Source organism: Castor canadensis, chromosome 12 (assembly GCF_047511655.1).
Source record: "Castor canadensis chromosome 12, mCasCan1.hap1v2, whole genome shotgun sequence".
Lineage (NCBI taxonomy): Eukaryota > Metazoa > Chordata > Mammalia > Rodentia > Castoridae > Castor > Castor canadensis.
In genome coordinates this window covers 41,101,071-41,121,777 of record NC_133397.1, presented here as the reverse complement: position 1 = coordinate 41,121,777, position 20,707 = coordinate 41,101,071, and the positions used below count along the sequence as shown (strand labels likewise).

The following is a 20,707-nucleotide window of genomic DNA, read 5'->3' as shown; positions in this document are numbered from 1 at the left end:
ATTTGCTGACTGAAATGATAAACATAAGGAAGTTGAAGCATGATTTGATAGTTGAATTAAGTAGTTGGAACAAACATAAAATGCTTATAAATTCCTAGTTATCTATTTATCATAAATTTGGGCTTGTCAGTCCAGGAAGTATTTATGAACAGTAAATGAAGTGTAGCCTAAGTGTAATTTAAAATAGCTAATAAATTAAATTTGATAGTTTGGTGAGAGTGTATATTTTTTATATACTTGTATAAAAAATCACCTTTGAAAAAAAGTTATATTGAAATATGTATTCCCTTTGGCCCAGTAATTCTACTTCTGAAAATCTTTTTGCTTTGTGTACAAGTTTAGAGATAATCTAAATTTTTAGCAATAAGGAATGACTATATGTAATGTTTAGTTGGAAAGTTGTTATAAAAAGTAAAATGAGAAGAAAATAAAATTTGATGTGCTTATGTTATCACTATAATAAATGAAACAATCAAAAAGACTGGAAGGAAATAATGTAAATTCTTAATAGTGAGTGTATTAAAACTGTATGTTCACTACTATTTCCTCTCTACTTTTCTGTGTTTTACAGAAGTTTTATGTATTTTATGTTATGAAAAATATTTGAGAGAAAAGGTATACTTATGTTACAAAGGAGAAATGAGAATGAAGAGCAAAAGAAGAAAAAATCATTTTGCATGTACAAGAAATGATAATAGCTACTATTATTCCAGTTCCAAATTTTGGTGGTACTTGATAGGCAATAAATGGCCTGAAGATATAGGAAGACTTAAATTTAAAATTATCTTGTTGAAAATTATTTTTTAAATAATTTCATGAAGCTTTTATAGTAGGGGTGGCTTTTAGTAAACAATTTTTGAAGAAACTTAAGACTTTTATTCTTTAAACTAACTTTCATAAGCAATTACATTGTTTTAGCCCAAAACAATTTCACGTAAGATTTCATATTTTGCCTGCTCGATGGCATACACTTCTTGTCCTAACTACTTGGAAGGCTGAGACAGGAGAATCTCTTGAGTCTAGGAGTTCAAAGCCAGCTTGGGTACAGAGTAAGCCCCTATCTCAGGAAATAAGTAAAGTTATGGATTTTGATACTTATTTGTAACTGTTCTTTTTCAAGTTTTTGTGGCTGCAGATAATTGTTACATTTGTGTAGAATTTTATTTTTTAAGGGATATTTTATAAAGAAATATTTGATTCCTTTTGCCCTCCAGGAAACGATTATACATGGAGGTATTTGAATACACCCGCCCTATGATGCATCCTGAGCCTGGTAAATTCTACCAGATTAATCCAGAAGAATATGAGCATCCAAATCCTTGGAAAGAAAGTTTCCAGCAATTGGTATGAAATAGAAATAAAAATACTGACTTACACATTTGTAAATAAGTTTCTTTAGAAAAATAAATACACTGTAGAATAGGTTATAAAAATAAGCCAGTGAGCATTTATCAACCAGCAAAATGTTCAACAACTATTTTTACTACTGACATATTTATTAATAATATACTCAAATGGGGTATGATGGTATACATCTGTAATCCCAGCACTCAGGAGGGTGAAGCAAGAAGAATCCATATTTGAAGACAGCATGGGGTACAGTGTCTCAAAAAAACAAAAAAGAGAAAAGAAAAAAAAATTGATGGGAATAAGCCTAAACAATTCCCAGGGGTTTGTTTAAATTTGTATTTAAACAACTTGTTTTCAGTTTTAAAGCTCCACATTTTAGCTTAATTTTCATATAATCCTTTACGAATGGCTCTCAGTTGGGAGTGATTTTGTTATCTCAAATGTCAGGAGACACTTGGCAATGTCTTGAGACACTTTTTGTTTGTCCCAATGGAAACAGAGCATGCTATTGGTATCAAGTTGTATAGAAGCCAGCAGTGCTGCTAAACATCCTCCAGTTCACAGGAAGCCCACCACAAAGAATTAGCTAGGCCAAAGTAATAGTAGAGGCGAGATTGAAAAAACTGAAAAACTGCTGTCCTACTAGATACTACTGAATCATAACTTAGCCTAGATTTTATATGTACTATGTGACAGTTGAGAATAGTTGTGAATAGTTGAGAATTTTTTTAATAGAAGTTACACTCTGATACATTAATTTAGGATATAAACTAATATAAATTAGTTGTCAATGTGTTTGTTTTATTTTTGACATCTCAGTATAAAGGTGCACATGTAAAGCCAGGATTTGCTGAACATTTCTACAGTAACCCTGCAAGATATAAAGGAAGAGAAAATATGTTGGTACGTTGGATTTGTATTTTTATGACTTAAAAATGGTAATCTTTCAGTTCTGTACTAACACTTTTATTTTTTCCTAGTATTATGATACTATTGAAGATGCCCTTGGTGGGGTACAAGAAGCTCATTTTGATGGACTTATCTTTGTTCATTCTGGAATATACACTGATGAATGGATATATATTGAATCTCCAATCACCATGATTGGTGCAGGTATTTTGAAATTCATGTCATTAGAACTTTAGTATTTTTTTCATATTACTTAATTCACATGTTGGGTTTTTAAAATGCTAGTGACTTGCAGGGTGCTGGTGGCTCATGCCTGTAATCCTAGCTACTCAGGAGAATCACAGTTTGAAGCCACCCCAGACAAATCGTTCGCAAGATCCTATCTCAGAAAAACCCATCACAAAAAAGGGTTGGTGGAGTGGCTGAAGGTATAGACCCTGAGTTCAAACTTCAGCACTGCAAAAAATAATAATAATAATAATAAGTAAAATAAAATAAAATGCTAGTGACTTAAAACCTAGTTGAATTTTGTTACTACTTTAATGGTAAGAAAGAATAGGAATAAACATTTCAAATACTGTATATGAAGGAAATGAAAGCAAGGAGGTCAGGAATGATAGTATAAGTATGTAATTTTTTATATCAGTACTTGCTCCATTTGCCTTCAGTTATTCATTAAAGAAAGAAAAATACTTGTTAATTTTATCTTTCATTTGAAATTATATATGACAATTTTTTTGTTTCTGTGGTGCTGGAAATCAGTCTCAGGGCCTGAGGCATATTAAGAAAGTGCTCTACCACTGAGCTGCATCTCCAGCACTAATACAGATGTTTTTATTGCTGTGTTTCTAGGAACTGAAATGTCATTTTTAAATACTTTTTGTACTGTTTTGAAGATAATCTTTTTTTTTGTGGAGGTACTGGGGTTTGAGTTCAGGGCCTTGCATACAACTCCAGCCCTCAAACATACTCTCATGGTCAAGTTTCTAAGAATAAATATGATTAAATACTTGTTGAACACTAATGAGTCATTTAAAGATTGTGCTGTCTTATATTTTGAAGATACAGTGTATAGACCGTTTTAAGATAATAAATGATTATTTGCTAAATGAAATTCACATTTACTACCTCTTTTGGAGGAGGGGGGTAGTTCAGATGTAAAGTGCTTGCCTAGCGTACTGGAGGCCCTGAGTTCAATCTCTAGCATCAGACCTCCCCATCCCCCCCAAAAGAAGAGAGTGAAGTGTGTAGAACATTCTCACCTGATGATTTAACTGCTTTCCAAATTGGGGACCCCTTTTGGAAATAAATTTTAAATTTAAATAAAGTGGTCTCCTCTCTTCTCCCTGAGTTTTTTTCCTACTATTGCTACTGATGTGGATTTTGATTTTATGAGAAAATTTAATATGTTACTGCATTTAATAGTAATACTATTTATAGTTGAATCTTTTTAGAAGTATTACTATACATGGATAAAAAGTTACTTCTCAGCCAGGCATATGGGGGAAGGCTGAGGCAGGAAGATTGCAAGTTCAAGGCCAGCCTGTGCTACACAGTGAGACTCTGCCTCAACAATACCTGTCTATTGGTATAAAATAAGTTATATGCTTAAAATATCTTCTCTACAGCACCTGGGAAAGTAGCAGACAAAGTTATAATTGAAAACACTAGAGATTCAACGTTTGTTTTTATGGAAGGTTCTGAAGATGCTTATGTTGGATATATGACAATAAGGGTAAGAAATGTTAAGATTTAAAGTGCACTTTTTGAAATTCTTAAAGTAGTGGTTGTTATTTCAAATGAAATTTCTACTTTTCAGTTTAACCCTGATGACAAATCTGCTCAGCACCACAATGCACACCACTGTTTAGAGATCACAGTAAATTGTAGCCCTATTATTGATCACTGTATCATCCGAAGTACATGTACAGGTTAGTGTTGCCTTTATCTTTTCAGATAAAATTGAGTCATGGTGTTGTTGCTCTATAGGGTTTTTTAATGACCAAATAATTTTTCTTCTAGTTGGTTCTGCAGTATGTGTTAGTGGTCAAGGAGCGTGTCCCACTATAAAGCACTGTAACATCAGTGACTGTGAAAATGTTGGACTTTATATAACAGATCATGCACAGGTATTTTTTTTAATTTGGGCTTTTTTTTTTATTGTTTTGTTTTGGGCAATACTGGGGATTGAACTCAGGACCTCATGCTTGTGAGGCAAGTGCTCCAGCACTTGAGCCACTCTACCAGCCCAAATTTGGGTTTTGTTTTTTTTTTTTAACTTTCTTAATTTTTTAAACTCCTAAGGGTTTGTTTCTGATTAATCATTATAGGGAATATATGAAGATAATGAAATTTCCAATAATGCGTTAGCTGGGATTTGGGTTAAAAATCATGGAAACCCAATTATTAGACGGAATCATATTCATCATGGACGTGACGTTGGTGTGTTCACATTTGATCATGGCATGGTAAGAGAATTTATTTATAGAAAAACTGGCTTTTGTATCCGTTCAGTTTCAAAGGTGCTTCAGCATTATTTGCTCATCAGATTGTCTTAATGGAAGGGTATGGGGTTAGATGCAATTTCAGTGTTACGTTTTAAATTAAAATGCCATATTCATTCTACAAATTCATGTGTCAAGTATTATTCCAGATAAATATGCTAGTGATAAGAGTCTTTAGGAAGTTGATGTGATCTTTGAGGGGCAAATATCTAGTCCAATAGTTAATTTTGAAATCTAAACATAAAAATCACCTGTATTTTTTTTAAATGAAAACTTCTGTTTCCACTTCAGATATAATAAGTTAGAATTTCCAAAGATGAAGCCAAAGATAAACATTTTTAGTATACACTCTTACTGCTTGAGTCATTCCACCAACCCTTTTTTGTATTGAATATTTTTGAGATAGGGTCTCGTGAACTATTTGCTTGGGCTGACTTTGAACAGCCATCTTCCTGATACATATGTAGATTTAGATATAGTTCGTCAGTGGCAAAATTTTGTCACTGCTTGTATCTGGAACCCTAATGCACATCTCAACTGAATTAGACCATGAGGCAAGTACTAATTAGACCGAAAGTGTTTCATACTAGAAGCTAATTAATACATCCTATTAGCCAGTTCTTAGTTGTAACTCTGGCTTAAGAAAAACAATCCATACAACTCAGGCTTTAGTTTGTACCTATAAATAACAAGGCAGAGTAAAGATGACCACTTACCTTCTCTATCTGGCAAGAAAATTGACATTTTGTTGCAGAGTGTAGCTGTTTTTCCAAGTCATAGAGGAGTATTGGGAATTGGAAGAGTCTGGTTAAGGGTGTGGAGGGTGTCCAAAGAGACTCTTGAGATTCTCTCCCTGGGAGATTTATATTGGCTGTATGTAGTTCCTAAACAGAACTCTTGTTTTGTAATGAAACTATATGCTGATATTTCAGTGCCTAAGTTGTCTTTAGGCTGTGCCCCAAAGGTAAGTACAATTCAAGTATATTTATCCATACTTCTGTCTCATTCAGAAGTAATTTGAAGTGCAAAGGTAATTTTTAACCTGAATACAGTACAGGGTCTTTACTTTTGAAGGACCTATGATGATGGTTAGTTGGTAAAGTTCAATTTAGTAACTTAGCACTTACCATACACCCCTTAGACAGATCTTGGTTTTGGTTTTTTACAGATTTGGGCTTCACAAGTATTATAAAATTAAAAAAAAAAAAAAATCCAGGCAATGCTATAGATAGTTATTCCCTAGTAAGTGTTAAAGAGAAGATTTGTAAAGCATTACAGATAAGTAAGGGAATACTAGAAATAAAGCATACTTTGGGTCTTTCATAACTTTTGGGTCTGTTTTAGTATTGTAACATAATCTTTTAAAACCCTTTGGTAGAATACCATTCCAGGTATTCTTTCCACTTGTTGTCTTTGTATTAGCATCTCATAATTGGTAAGAAGACATCCATCAGGGCTGGTGGAATAGCTCAAGTGGTAGAGAGTCTGCCTAGCAAACATGAGGCCCTGAGTTCAAGCCCCAGCACTGCCAAAAAAAACCAAAAAACCAAAAGTCTTGTGCATTTGCTAGGCCAGTGGCTCATGCCTGTAATCCTAGCTACTCAAAAGGATTGTGATTTGAGGCCAGCCTGGGCAAGTAGTTAGCAAGAACCTTGAAAAACCTCATCACAAAAAAGGGCTGGCAGAGTGACTGAAGGTGTAAACCTGAGTTCAAACCCCAGTATTGCAGGAAAAAAAAAAGACATACATCACTAAGGATAATCTTTTTAAAATTTGACTTTTTGTTTTCTATAGCACTTCAAAGAACGTAAGAATGAGCATACACAGTAGCTACTAGTAGTTACAACCTTTATCTTCAAATATATTCATATTTTTGGTTTTCTGAAATTATCTTTTTCCATAGGTATGATATGCTTAGAATTTTAATTCCTGTATTCCTAAAATGAATTAGAAAAGATTTTCTACTTTTTAATGAAACAAAATCATTTTTCTAAAAATAATGGCTATGACTCTTGAGTGTGACATTAACTGATTGTTTAAGCTTTAGAACAAAGTATGAACTCCCTCTATGAAAAACAAGAAAATAGGCATACTTTATTTTTCAACCTAGCTTTATTCCATCATTTATATTCTTTTGTAAAAGTTTAAGACATATTTCTATAGTTGTTGGTCTATGTTTACTCCATATTTGTTTACCTTTATTTTTCCCCCAAGTATTTCCATTACTGAGGTGTTGGGGTTTTTTTGTTGTTGTTGTCATTTGTTTGTTTTAATTTTGGTTCATTCTTGGTATTTGATTGGGTTTTGTCATTTAGCCACTTGTGTGTTGCTGGAAGAATGCTTATCCATTACCTTTATATATATATACTTAGATATCCATTACCTTTTAATTTACCTGAGAATACAATTAGATTATACTTGCTCTCCCTCAAAATTTTTTAAGTTTTTTTCTATTCTAGCATTGAGTTTGTCAGAGAATTCTTAAGATCATCCTGGGTTTTGTTTTGTTACTTTCTACCTTAGTATCCATATGTTGATTTCATTATTAGTGTGTTGTTTTACCTTTTTCCTGTTCTATGTGTTCTTTTCTTTAGAAACTTGGTGCTCTATTTATATTGCTGTGGTTTTTTTCCTTCAAGTGCTGTGTGAGCTCATCAAATCTATGTCCCTTATTTTGTTTCCATAGTTTTGTCTGGCTTTCTGTCATTTTGTTTCTGAGGGGTTTTTCTCTTATTTTTATTTTTTTTCATTTTTTTTTTCTTTTCTGGTTTTGTTGTTTTCTTTTTTGTTTCCTGATTTCTAATTCTTCTAATGAAATCTTTCTGGATACACAGAAGAAGAGAGAATAACATAATGAATCTCCACATACCATAGCCAATTTTGTTTCTTCTGTCTTCTTATTCATTCTTTACTCCCTTCCTTATTATATATTCTGTATTATTTTGAAGGAAAATAATAATCCAGAGAGTATTGTCTCATTTGTAAATATTTTAGCATATGTGTTTTAAAAATAAGGATTCTGGGACTAGGGTTGTATATAGCTCAGTGGTAGAGCACATAGGTAACATTTATGTGGCCCCAGCACACATGCATGCATGTGCGTGCACACACACACAAAGAAAGAGAGAACAATCTTTTTTTTTTCCTTTTTTTGCAGTACTACTGATGGAACCACATACCTCTACCACTTGAGCTATGCCCCTACCCCTTATCTTTAAAACTGACCCCGCAATGGCAGTTTTACTCATAAAATAATTTAAAATAATTCTTTAGTATCACCAAATTTTCTGTCCAGAGTTCAGTTTCCCCGTTACCTTTTGTTTAATACTTAGTCCACTGTAGAGTGTTATTTTGTAGAATATGATTAAAATAACAGTGTGAAGTTGCTGTAAAATTTTTGAAGAATTTATTTGAAATTCTAATCTTAACCTGTGACAGATGACTGAGTCCCTGTGTTTTCTGTGTTGAGATCTGGCTGTCCTCCCTGTTCTTTCACTTCACATTGCTTTGGATAGTCTTCTATAGATCGTAAGCATAAGGTTATGCTTTTATCTATTTTTATTTTTTGTGGTGCTGGTAGTTAAACCCAGGCCCTCTCACATGCTAAACATTCACTGTACGACTGAGCTACAACTGCAGCCCCTGAAAACATAAGTTTTAACTCAGAAAAAATGCATGTTAGTTTCCTTCTGTTCACCTTTTACGCCTCAATTATTTCTGTGAAAATACTACTATGGAGGAGGTTTACCTTCCTTTCCACTTGGCATTCATGCCATTTATATTACTCTGTTTTCTGTTGCTAATAACAGTAATACAGACTGGGTAAATTATAAAGAAAGAAGGCTTAGCTAGGATTACTGGCTCACACCTGTAATCCTAGCAGCTCAGGAGGCAGAGATCAGGAAGATCATGGTTCAAGGCCAGACTCAAGCAGATAGTGGCCCAGACTCTCAAAAGTAACCAATACAGCACACCTAATGAGCACAGAGAGCAAGTTTGACATGGAGAAAATAGATTAAAAAAACCTCAGACCATGTCACTTCTCTGACTCAGCCTTTCTGAGACCTCCTCCTATATGGGGGCTTTTCTTCTCTTTTTGTCTCTGCTTAATAAACCTTTGCTCTTTCACTCAAACAAACAAACAAAAAACCAACACAAAACAGGACTGGGGAAGTGGCTCAAGTGTTAGAGCCACCTGCCTGGCAAACGTGAGGCCCTGAGTTCAAACCCCAGTACTGCCAAAAAAAAAAAAAAGGAAAAAAAGAATCTTTATTTTGACCTCTGGTTCTGATCCAGAGTCAAGGAATCTCATTTGGTGATAGCCTTCTTGACCAGGACATCACATGGACATAAGGAGGAAACAAATACTTCTCCCATGGGAGAAAAAAACATAAGCAGCCAGTGTTGAACCATGGAGGCTCCATCCTGGTGCCTTACCTAATCCTAATCACCTCAAAAGAGCTCCACTTTTTAAATACTTTGGCTGGATTGTTTTCATCTGTTTGTCTTGGGTTTTTGTTTGTTTATTTGCAGTGCTGAGGATTAAACACAATGTATTTCCCATACTAGGGAAGTTCTCTATCATTGAGCTACATCCCCAACCCATTTTCTACCTTCTTAATACCTCACAATGGGGATTAAACTCCAACATGAGTTTCAGAAGGATTGGGCCACATTTAAACCATTAGATCTCATAACTTTAATTAGAAGATATTTGGCTAAGCTTATTAGAGTATTCAGTTACTTGGGAAAAACTGTACTTTGCTGAAATTCTAGATTATAATTTGGGATTATGGAAGTTTATTTTAATGAAAGTAGCACATTGGGGGTTTTTTTGGTTTTTTTTTTTTTTTTTGAGAAAGGGTCTTGTTTGGTTTTCTATGAAACTCTTGAACACCTTTTACTTTGTGGTATTTACCAAAGATGATTTCGTGTCAAAAAATTAAATATATGCATTGAAGCTTTTATAGTTTATATCTTACAAAGCAAGGCAGTGTTCTGTGTAAATTCAACTTACAATTTTACATTATTGGATGTATCTCTTAACAAAATAGATGCATTTCTTTAAAATAAATCTTTAAGCAAATTATATCCAGTTCCTTATTATTGGAGTAGGATGAACTTTCTAAGTTTTTTTAAATTCTCAGTCTCTGAATATGTTGTTAGGTCGACTTGTTTATTTGTTTTTAGATAAAGTCTATGTTGCCCAGGCTGGCCTCGACCTCCTGGGCTCCAGAAGTTCTCTTGCATCAGCCTCCCACGTAGCTGAGACTACTGGTGGACACCAGTGGATCTGGCTTTAATCAACTTCTATAAGTTGATTTATTGGGATTTTTTTGTGTGTGTACTTTTTTTGTGGTGCTGGGTATCAAAATACAAGGCAAGCACTCTACCACCAAATCCCAGACCATGTTGGGTCATTTTAAGGCAAGCAAGGTTTATTTTCTTCCTTTGGTCTTTTGTTGAAGGATACATATACTTAGGTAATGGTATCTAATTGCATTTATTGAATAGCTCTTTCCCTATTTTTCTTTCCTGCCTTTGAATGTATTCAGAGTAACTGTAACATTTGTAATAGTTTATATTTAAATACTTCTTTTCATATTCATCGTTTGAAATTTAATATATCTTAAACATTTCTGATACTTTTGAGGTGTGTATTAAAAAGTCTCAAGTGGTATTTCTTTTTGGAAAGTAGTCTTTAATTTCTGTATTTTTCAGGGTTACTTTGAAAGTTGTAACATACACAGAAACAGGATAGCAGGCTTTGAAGTAAAAGCGTATGCTAACCCCACAGTGGTTCGATGTGAAATTCACCATGGGCAAACAGGAGGAATATATGTCCATGAGAAGGGAAGAGGACAATTCATAGAGAATAAAATCTATGCAAACAACTTTGCAGGTGTATGGATTACCTCAAATAGTGACCCAACAATAAGGTATTTACATATCATTAAAGATGGAAATTGCTATGTCATTTCAGGGCTGTCTTATAAGTACATTCAAAATACTGAGCTTTTTCTAGACATCTGACTACTGTAAAAAAAAAAAAAAAAAAGAAAAGAAAAAGGTTTTTCTTAATAAGAGCTGCACATCTGAATGAATATAATTATTTCACATTTAATTTTTGCATTGTTTCTTTTTGTTAGTGATCTGGGCCATACACAGTGTTTTATTAGCAGCTGCAAATGCTGTTGATTTTTATTTTAAATTCATCAAATTCTATTATAGATGACTAGGGCTGTGACTTTTCCTTGGATCCTAAATCACTTTGTCTTCTCTTTTTTCTGAAAGTCAACAGATAGAATAAAGAAACTAATTATCTCAAAGATTCTTGGACAGAAAAATGAAGAATACCAAAAAGTCAAAACTTCCAGCTGTCACTTTCCCTTATAGTTCCTACTCTCCACACCCCAGTAGCAATAAGAAAGCAAGAAAATCTAGGCTTGAAAGCGTTTGCCAAGCCTTAGTACAGATCTGTTATAATTTAATCAAAGAGCATAGTTGCTTTTTAATTATCACATATTATTTTCCATTGGCTTTATGAAAATGTACTGTAGGACTTCCATCTTGTTAATATTCACCTTGTTTCTTAATCAGCTAACATAGTTTTAAATGTTTTGAAGGGAATTTTTAAGAATGCTATTTGGGCACTGGGAATGTAGCTCAATGCTAGGTCACTTGCTTAGCATATGCACAGCTCTGGGTTAGATCCCTAAAATGCTGTTTTATTTCAAGTAATAGGTGGCTTCTCCAAAGGCATAGGTATTAGAAGGAACCAAAAGAGAATTTAGAAATCAACGTATCGGAGTATGACATTTTATAAATTAACAAACTGAGCCTGTAGAGTTTGGTTATTTGTCACATGGCAGTTGTATAAACTTACATTGTATAAACAAGCTTTGTGCTGGAGGCATGGCTCAAGTGGTAGCAAGTGTGAAGTCCTGAGTTCAAACTCCAGTATTGCAAAAAAAAAAAAAGCTTTCTTAAGTAGATTACTAGATGAAATTATTGTTATTTCACATACTTATAGGGGGAATTCTATATTTAATGGAAATCAAGGAGGAGTTTACATCTTTGGTGATGGACGAGGCCTTATTGAAGGAAATGACATTTATGGTAAGTATAAGGTCTTGTATAAAATGTGAGATTAACCTGATTTTTTTAATTTATATTTTATTATTATATTGTACTGGAGGTACATTGTGACATTTCAAAAGTTTTCTTTTTTGAAGTTTTAGCAAGAATTTATTTTCATATATAAGTATGGACAAGGTGCATGTGGGGTGGAGAAAGAGAAACTTTTCCTGTTCCACATACAGGAAATGAGATCAAAGACTCCACAGAAGTTCTTACAGTATATCATTGTTGAATTCATCCCCTCCATCATTCTCCTTTATTCCCCTCTCCCCGTTAGCCTGGCTTTTTGATATTAGCAAAATGTAGTGTTATGAAATCATTTAAGTGGGAAAACTAATTTGGCTTTTTAAGTTCTTATTAAAGATTGTCCTGTGATACTTAAGAACTTTCACTGAATACCTACTGTGTAGCAAGCACTGTGCCAGATACCGGGGAAAATATAAGTAAGACCTTAGTCTCAAGGACTATGTACAGTTTCCTTAGATTCACTGCACTACTTAACATTAAATATTTCTGTTAGTTTAATACACTTTGAACTAATTAGAGAAGGAAAGTATTTCTCATTAAGGTTTTGGAAGCATTAATTCAGCAAACAGTGATTAAATATCTGTGTACTAGATACATTACTGTTCTGCTAACTGACAGATATATGTAGTTAAAGCTTACTAAGTACCAAGCACTATTCTGAGTATCTTCTGTGAATTAAGTCACATAATATTCACTTCAGCTCTATGTGGTAGATATTATTAAATATATCCCCACTTAGTGATCATGACACAGAGGCACAAAGAGTTTAATTTACTTATTCAAAGTCATATAAGAAATAAATAGAATTCTTGGAACTCAATTCTTGGCAGCCTGGCTTGAGTCTTTACTCTTAACCATAGTACTATACTACTCTCAATCCCTCTACATCCATTTACATTGTAGTTCTCTTAGTTTTGTCTTGTGATGCTCGCTAAAACTCTGGTGTAAGAACTTTACTACTACCTTATATAAAACTCTGCTGTGTTACACTAGGCTCTGAGTATTGATTTGTAACTTTTATTTTTAAATAGGCAATGCATTAGCAGGAATCCAGATTAGGACAAACAGTTGTCCAATTGTTCGACATAACAAAATTCATGATGGACAGCATGGTGGAATTTATGTGGTAAGTTACTGAATTCAGTTACATAAACTTACGCATCAAAATCAGGGTGTGACCAGGCATGGTGCCACATAACTTGTAATTCCACACACAAGAGACTGAGCAGGAAGATTGTGAGTTTTAGTTTATCCTGGGCTACATAGACCCGATGTCAAAAAATAAAAAATGGAGGCGTAACTCAAGCACTAGAGTGCCTCCTTTGCAAGTGCAAAGACCTGAGTTCAAACTCCAGTCTCACCAAGAAAATACAAAACAAACTGGGAGGGGAAGGAGTGGCAGCAAAAAAGGGTTGAAGGAACTGTAATGTAGGCCACATTCAGCTTTTGAACTATGAATTTGTAATTGTCTATAATTTTTATGCAATAAATAAAACTCATGTTCTTCCTGCCAGCATGTGAATGGCTTCTTGTTCTATGATGTGTAGAGTTCTTTAAAATTTAATTAACAGCTGACTTAACTTGGCCACAGTGTACATAACTTTTTATTAAAGGCTTCATTACTGGAAGTATGTGCTTTAAGTCATAACAACAACTGATTGGCAGTCTGTATTACATTTGTTTTTGTTTTCTTTTTTTCACTGCCGCTGCCCTACGTTTGATAACACTGAAATTTTGCCTGTGTGAGTCTGTGAAATTCTATAAAAACATTAAATAAAGTCATACTGTTAGCTGGGCACCAGTGACTATCCTAGCTTCTCAGGAGGCAGAGATCAGGAGGATCAAGGTTCAAAGCCAGCCCAGGCAAACAGTTCAAGATACTCTCTCTCAGAAAAGAAACCTTTACAAAAAAGGGCTGGTGGAGTGGTTCAACACCCCAGAAAAACTCACATTATCTTAGAAATACTAGTAATGCTAGAGTTGAATATTTTTATTTTCCAAAAAAGCCAATTTTTAACTTGAATTTTGAAACCTATCTTTCAGATATTTGAAAACTATCAGTCCTGTATCTTATCATTATCTGAAATTGTTACAACTGATTCACATAAGAAAATATAGGAAATATCAAAAAAAGTCCTTGTGTTATACCATGTGTGACTTTTAATTTTTATTTATAATTGTGGAGATAGCCCATCTTAAATTTTCTCCTAAAAGTAAAAATTTTGGTAACATGAGGCTATCATTTTAAAGGGATTTTACCCATAAAAATGTGGCATAACTATTAAATGTGATCTCTTAAGTTTATTACAAGTCTTAAAATGAATTAAGTTCTTTTGCTAAAGAAAATTGATGTTTCTGTTCTTACCGTGATAATGAGGCCAACCTGGGCTATGTAGTGAGTTCCTGTCTCAAACACACAAAGTACAGAAACAGACTAAAACACTAAAAAAAGAAAAAAATGGGATGGGGGTGTAACTCAGTGTTAAGAGTGCATTCCTAATGTGTGCTGGTTCAGTTACCAGCACCAAAAAAATAGAAAAATTGTCATTCCCTCCCCTTTTTTGAGGGGGGGGAGGGAGGAGGATGGTGCATACTGGGGTTTGAACTCAAGGCCTCACATTTGCAAGGCAGGTGGCTCTACCACTTGACATTTGAGCCACTCCACCGATCCCTGTCATTACATTACCTTCTTACCCAGCTGAAAAACAAAAGTTGAAAAAAAATGTTTGCATATCTTTTTTCTTCTTTTTTTGGTCTGCACTGGCGGTTGAACTCAGAGCACTTGTTAGGCAGGTACTCACTGCTTGAGCCACGCCGCCATCCCTGTGTTGGTTATTTTTTAGATAAGGTCTTGCTTTAGGATCAGACACCTTGGACTGATTATCCTAATTGTGCTTCTCTGCGTAGTTGGAATGACAGGTATAAACCACTGTTGCCAGCCATTGGTTGAGATGGGGTTTTGGGAACATTTTGACTAGGCTGGCCTCAAGCCACAATCCTGATCATAGCCTTCCAAGTAGCTAGGATTACAGGGTTGAGCCGAGTACCAGGCTTTGCATAACTGTATTTAAAGGGAGGAATACACTGTAAATGATTGTTTACAGAAGGTGTATGTTGTGACCAATCTAACTTTTATTTAGCATGAAAAAGGACAAGGAGTAATAGAAGAGAATGAAGTTTATAGTAATACTCTGGCTGGAGTCTGGGTGACAACTGGCAGCACTCCAGTACTGAGAAGAAACCGGATACACAGTGGCAAGCAGGTAAGGATAGCTGCTGGACACTTCCTTGGGAAATACTGCTTTGTGAACATAACTGTCTCTTAAAGAAAAAGTTTTATTTTTTTAGGTTGGTGTTTATTTTTATGACAATGGACATGGAGTGCTAGAGGACAACGATATCTATAATCATATGTATTCAGGAGTTCAAATAAGGTAAATGTTCTCACATTTGGCTTGGTTTTTGGAGGGACTTGAGAGTATATGGCCAGTAGAGGAATTCCTTATGTTATGCCCAGTCTTTATATATTGTATGTATATATATTTACATTCTTACTGCACTGTTGACATAAATTACCTGAATGTAGCTTTTGTCTAGGGAAACAGAAGCCAATGATGCAGTGCTGTAAGCGCTCATTTCCACTGTTGTACCATATGCCTGCCATCTAATTGGCACTCAGTAAAGTAGGAGCTTCTACTTTTATGCTACTTATGTAAAACTAATCAGGTTTTTTGTGTTTCACTTCTCATGTTTGAAAGTTAGGACTCCAGTAGTCCTAACCCACCCCCTCCATAGTCTTAATGATCATATAATTCAGCCTTTCATTTTACATATGAGACACGAATGTAATAGTTTTAAGCTGAGCCCCTCAGCTTAGTTTATATATTTGTAGGCTCTGTAGTGATACTATAATCTGTAGCAAAGTGTGCATAGAAGTACAGGATTCTGTTCTGATAGACTTCGCAGAGTATCTTCAGGGACTTCATCAGTTAGTTATACTGTGGTTCATAAGAATTTCTCCACTATTACCTCATGTGATATGAACGTGAGCGTATAAACAACTGAAATGTGTACTTTCTATCTTATCATAGGACTGGAAGCAACCCCAAAATTAGACGCAACAAAATTTGGGGAGGACAGAATGGTGGAATTCTAGTTTATAATTCTGGTATGTTTAATTCATCATCATTTTCTGTTAATAAGCTTTGGAAATATACCTTACCTTCTAAGTAACATACCTAAAATTTTTGCATTTATAGGTCTAGGCTGTATAGAAGACAATGAAATATTTGACAATGCGATGGCTGGCGTCTGGATTAAGACAGATAGTAATCCTACACTAAGAAGAAATAAAATCCATGATGGAAGAGATGGTGGCATCTGTATATTTAATGGGGGTCGAGGTATTGTTGTTAATTTTGCATTCGTGAAAAACCCAATTTTCCATTATTCTTCCATATCTTTAATGGTCAATGACATTGCTAACTAATATAAATGAATGAGTCTGTCTTTTTCATTATCAAATCCTGAGATGGTTTAGATCAGTGCCTAGTTAAAGGAGACAAATGTTTACAGTACTTTTCCTTTTGTAGCTGCCTGAACTCTGCCAGCTATCCAGTTAAGCTTTTTTGAAGATAGAATTTGTTTACATCCTTACTCTGGATCTTTTATTCAGAATAGTGAGAGTTAAACATAAAAATCAAGTTAATAGGACTAGGTGTGAGAAATTAACTGGTGTGTAAATACATGAAAAGATCTGTGGTAAGCAGGTACTGTTTGTAACCATTGTAGAAAGAAATTAACAAAGCCTAAGTGCTGGATTTGGTATCAGTAAAAATCAACTGCGCATTGAAGAAGTTCCAGAGTGCCAAAGCCTTACAAATGCATGCTGGTAATAGATCAGGAGAAAACACTGAATGCAAATCTATCCTGAAATGTAACTCAGAATTGTGTATTATCTTATTGGCAGAACAATAATATACAAAGACCTAGTGAACAAATAATACAACTAGAGCCAAGCAGTGATTACCCCACTAATGGTATAGACTCTCAAGGAGCTTAGAATCTAGTAATTTAGTATACTGACATACCTGATAGGAATGTTTACAAGATACAGTAAGGATACAACATATAGAAAGGTCAGCTTTGGTTATAAGATGTTGAGAAAGTTTGTGCAGTAAAATCACTTGAGCCATGTTTTGAAAAGCAAATAGGTATTCACTCATAAAAGGGGGTGGCCATTCCTAGTGTAATTATTTCACTTTCACTTGTTCTGTAAATACTGATTAAACTGAACGCCTCTGTACCAACCACTGTGATAGATATGCTAAAATGGTGAATAAAACAGTACTATATCCATAAAATTTACAGTCTAATGGAGTGGCACATTGTAAACAAAGTCTAAAGGAAACTGAAAGTGGTTTAGAAGGCAAGAGGTACTGAATTTAATTCAGGAAAGGAGGTAGGACCCAAGTCATAAGAAGTTTTCTGCATGCAGTAAGGAGTTTGGGCTCCACCTTTTAATAAAACTAGGAGGTTATAGCAGTTTGTAGATTGGATGCAAGGATTTGGAATACCTTAGGCAAAAAAATAACAATGGGAGCCCCACTGAAAAAGGGGAGGGAGGGAGGGAGAGAGGGAGCCCTTTAATGATGCTAAGAAGGGTAGGTACTGCACCACTGATCAGAAGGGATGCTTAATTGGCATGAGACCCTGGGTTCAACCTCCAGCACCAAAAAAGAAGAGGTGCATACCGGGGACAAGAGGGTTTTGATTGTGATTACTCACTGATGAGTACAGATGTGAAAAATACAAGGTCAGGTTTTTTGTTTTTTTTGTTTTTTTTTAATTGAATCCAAGGTCATTCTTGGAATATCCGAATTGGTATAGCAAGGAGGTGCCTAGTGGTTACCTAGTCAAACAGGACTTTTAACAGTAGTATGTAATAGTTGTAACCACTGGAAGATGCAAAAATCATTTCATAGAAACTTTCTCTCTGGCATCCATAGGAAAAGAATTTAGTGGTCAATACTGTTGAATATCAAAGAAAAACCAGTAACTGTAATTCACTGTATTAGTAGGTTTTATGGTGGTATTCGATAGTGCTTAATTTATGCTATACTTTTGTTGACTCGATCTTCATAATCCCATAATAAAGAGAACCTGCCCCCTGTATAGATATGAGTGGTACAGTTTGTATGAAATGTTGGCCCCTTGGCCCACTTTTTAACATTGTTACCCTGCCAGGTGTACAGATGTGGAAAACCTTCCAGAGGAAGTGACATTCCAGAAAGAAAGAAACCAAATGTACCTCCAGCTACTCCAGAGGTGGAGACAGGATTTTTGTGGCCAGCTTGGGCAAAATTAGCAGGATCCTACATCAGAAACAAGGCAGGGGCTCAAGTGGTAGGGCGCCTAGGTGTCCCTGAGTTCAAACCTCAGAATGGAGGGAGGGGAAAAGGTGGATGTGGTTATGCACCTTCTACGGTTCCACCTACTCAGGAGCTGAGACAAAGGTGGGAGGACTGGGGTCTGAGGGTGACCCAAGCAAAAACACAACACCTTATCTGGAAAACAAACTAAAAACAAAGGACCTGGGAACATGTCTTCAGTGGTAGAGTGCTTGCCACAAGGCCCTAAGTTCAGTTCCTAATAAAATAAGAGAACAGATAATGTAAGAAAGGACAAGTAGGTTGAGGGAAAACTTTGAAAATCTTAAACTTTATTCGAAAAGTTTTGTAAGCATAAAAGGCCTAAGAGTTGTAAGAAACTTACTGGAAACCATGCAATAGATGAAAGGAGACAAATAATGGAAAATTATGACTATTATATTAATAAAGAAGAAAATATAGCTTATTACTAATAAACTTTTTCACTTGAAGAAAGTAGTCCTGCAAATTTTCAATGCAGCTAGTAAGATGTAAAAGAAAACCTAAAAAGAGTAATAGTTTGCTATATTCGTTAACCTTATTCTAAGGAAATATTTTATTATAGGTCTCCTTGAAGAAAATGATATTTTCAGAAACGCTCAAGCAGGTGTTCTCATCAGCACTAATAGTCATCCAGTCTTAAGGAAAAACAGAATATTTGATGGATTTGCTGCAGGTTTGTATTTTCTTTTGTTAACTGTGGCTTGTTCTGCAAAGTATTTTTGTCTTGTTTTGTTTGTTCTAAATAGTGTACGGAGTACACCCAAAGTAGCTGAATGCCTGTCAGTCACTTATGAGAGAATCTTCTCCAAGTCCTGGATTCTTCTACTTGGCTAAATTTACAAGAATATATAACCGACTCTTCATTAATAACTATGAACCACTCATGAGGATAAAGTAAATGCTGGAGTATAAACTTAAGCCCTCTGACTTTTTTGCTAGTGAAGTCAGTTAATTTACAAATAACCATTTAGTTCCTTTTCAGTATGTAAACTGGCTATTACCTAATAATATTTCTGAACCTTTACTATTGTACTGTATCAGCAGTGGACAGTGAAAGTTACTGAATATTTGTAGTTCTTCAAAGTACCAGCTTACTGCATTTGCTAATTCAGGCTTTCTTTTAAGAAAGTATAAAGTGACGTATCACTTGTTTGTAAATTTTACTTTAGGTATTGAAATTACAAATCACGCAACTGCAACACTGGAAGGCAATCAGATTTTTAACAACCGATTTGGAGGCTTATTTTTAGCATCTGGTGTTAATGTGACAATGAAAGGTATGTTGGAGTCTGTTCTGCTTACAAATAAATGAAATGTCAAAAAGATTATACTCATAAGCCACTATTTAACTGATTCCTTCTGTCCCTGTTTACAGATTTGTTCAAATAGTTGGAAAATAAATTACCCCATTGGCTAGCTTCTATTAGGACAATCCTTTATTCCTTAGTTTAAGTTTTTTGTTCTCTAATTTATATTTTCTTTTATTACAGATAACAAAATAATGAACAATCAAGATGCCATAGAAAAGGCTGTTAGTAGAGGCCAATGCTTATATAAAATATCAAGTTATACCAGCTATCCCATGCATGATTTCTACAGGTATATTTCTAAACTATTTGAGTCCACAAAAGGGTAAAGTGATTGTCCTTTTAAATTGGCAGTGCATTTTTGGCTGTATGTTAGTGAAAAGAGAACATATGTAGTTCACAGTGAGTTTTATAATCAAAGACCAAAAATACAGAAAAAAAAATGCAGTACTATATGAACTGATGGTCATTCAAAATCACTGTTTTCCTTAGGCGTTTTAAAGCATTAAGTGATACAGAGTCACTGAATAAATCACCTCAGCCCAGGACTTAAGAGCTGCTTTTATAATTTAAAATTTTATCATTCCCTTGGGGCTGGAGATGTAGCTCAAGTGGTAGTTTAAAAGGGGAAAAAAAAAAAAAACCAACGCAACCTCCCTATCCCTCCAAAAAAATCATTCCCTTTCCTCAGAATACAGACTCAAAATTCACTTATTCCACTGAAGTTTCCTTTTCATATTCTGGACTGGAGCCACCAAACTTCCTTTTGTTTTTTGTTATCTAAAGGTTATAGTTAATAGATGACTTATTAAAATAAAAGTGGAGTATTGAATTCCAGGAATATTGATGTTGAAATGGTTTTGCCTTTTAGATGTCATACTTGTAACACCACAGATCGAAATGCCATATGTGTGAACTGCATTAAGAAGTGCCATCAGGGACATGATGTAGAATTTATTAGACATGATAGGTACGTAGCACACACATTGCTTTGTCACCCCATTTCCCCCCCCCCTCACTTTCCTAACTTTTGGATTTT

General features: G+C 34.7%; 1 protein-coding gene across 3 annotated transcripts in view; it reads left to right on the top strand.

The window, feature by feature from the left end:
- Positions 1-20,707, top strand: part of Fbxo11 (F-box protein 11) — an 83,670-nt gene that overhangs the window by 61,626 nt on the left and 1,337 nt on the right. For all 3 annotated transcript variants that reach the window (XM_020171703.2, XM_020171704.2, XM_074049637.1), the window contains 18 exons: positions 1,215-1,344; positions 2,170-2,253; positions 2,331-2,463; positions 3,888-3,994; positions 4,079-4,190; positions 4,282-4,388; positions 4,590-4,727; positions 10,485-10,702; positions 11,797-11,882; positions 12,962-13,056; positions 15,071-15,193; positions 15,279-15,364; positions 16,022-16,098; positions 16,190-16,333; positions 18,924-19,034; positions 19,531-19,638; positions 19,852-19,960; positions 20,540-20,638. In XM_020171703.2, coding sequence (XP_020027292.1) covers positions 1,215-1,344; positions 2,170-2,253; positions 2,331-2,463; positions 3,888-3,994; positions 4,079-4,190; positions 4,282-4,388; positions 4,590-4,727; positions 10,485-10,702; positions 11,797-11,882; positions 12,962-13,056; positions 15,071-15,193; positions 15,279-15,364; positions 16,022-16,098; positions 16,190-16,333; positions 18,924-19,034; positions 19,531-19,638; positions 19,852-19,960; positions 20,540-20,638 — 2,067 coding nt within the window. The remainder of the gene's footprint in view (positions 1-1,214; positions 1,345-2,169; positions 2,254-2,330; positions 2,464-3,887; positions 3,995-4,078; positions 4,191-4,281; positions 4,389-4,589; positions 4,728-10,484; positions 10,703-11,796; positions 11,883-12,961; positions 13,057-15,070; positions 15,194-15,278; positions 15,365-16,021; positions 16,099-16,189; positions 16,334-18,923; positions 19,035-19,530; positions 19,639-19,851; positions 19,961-20,539; positions 20,639-20,707) is intronic.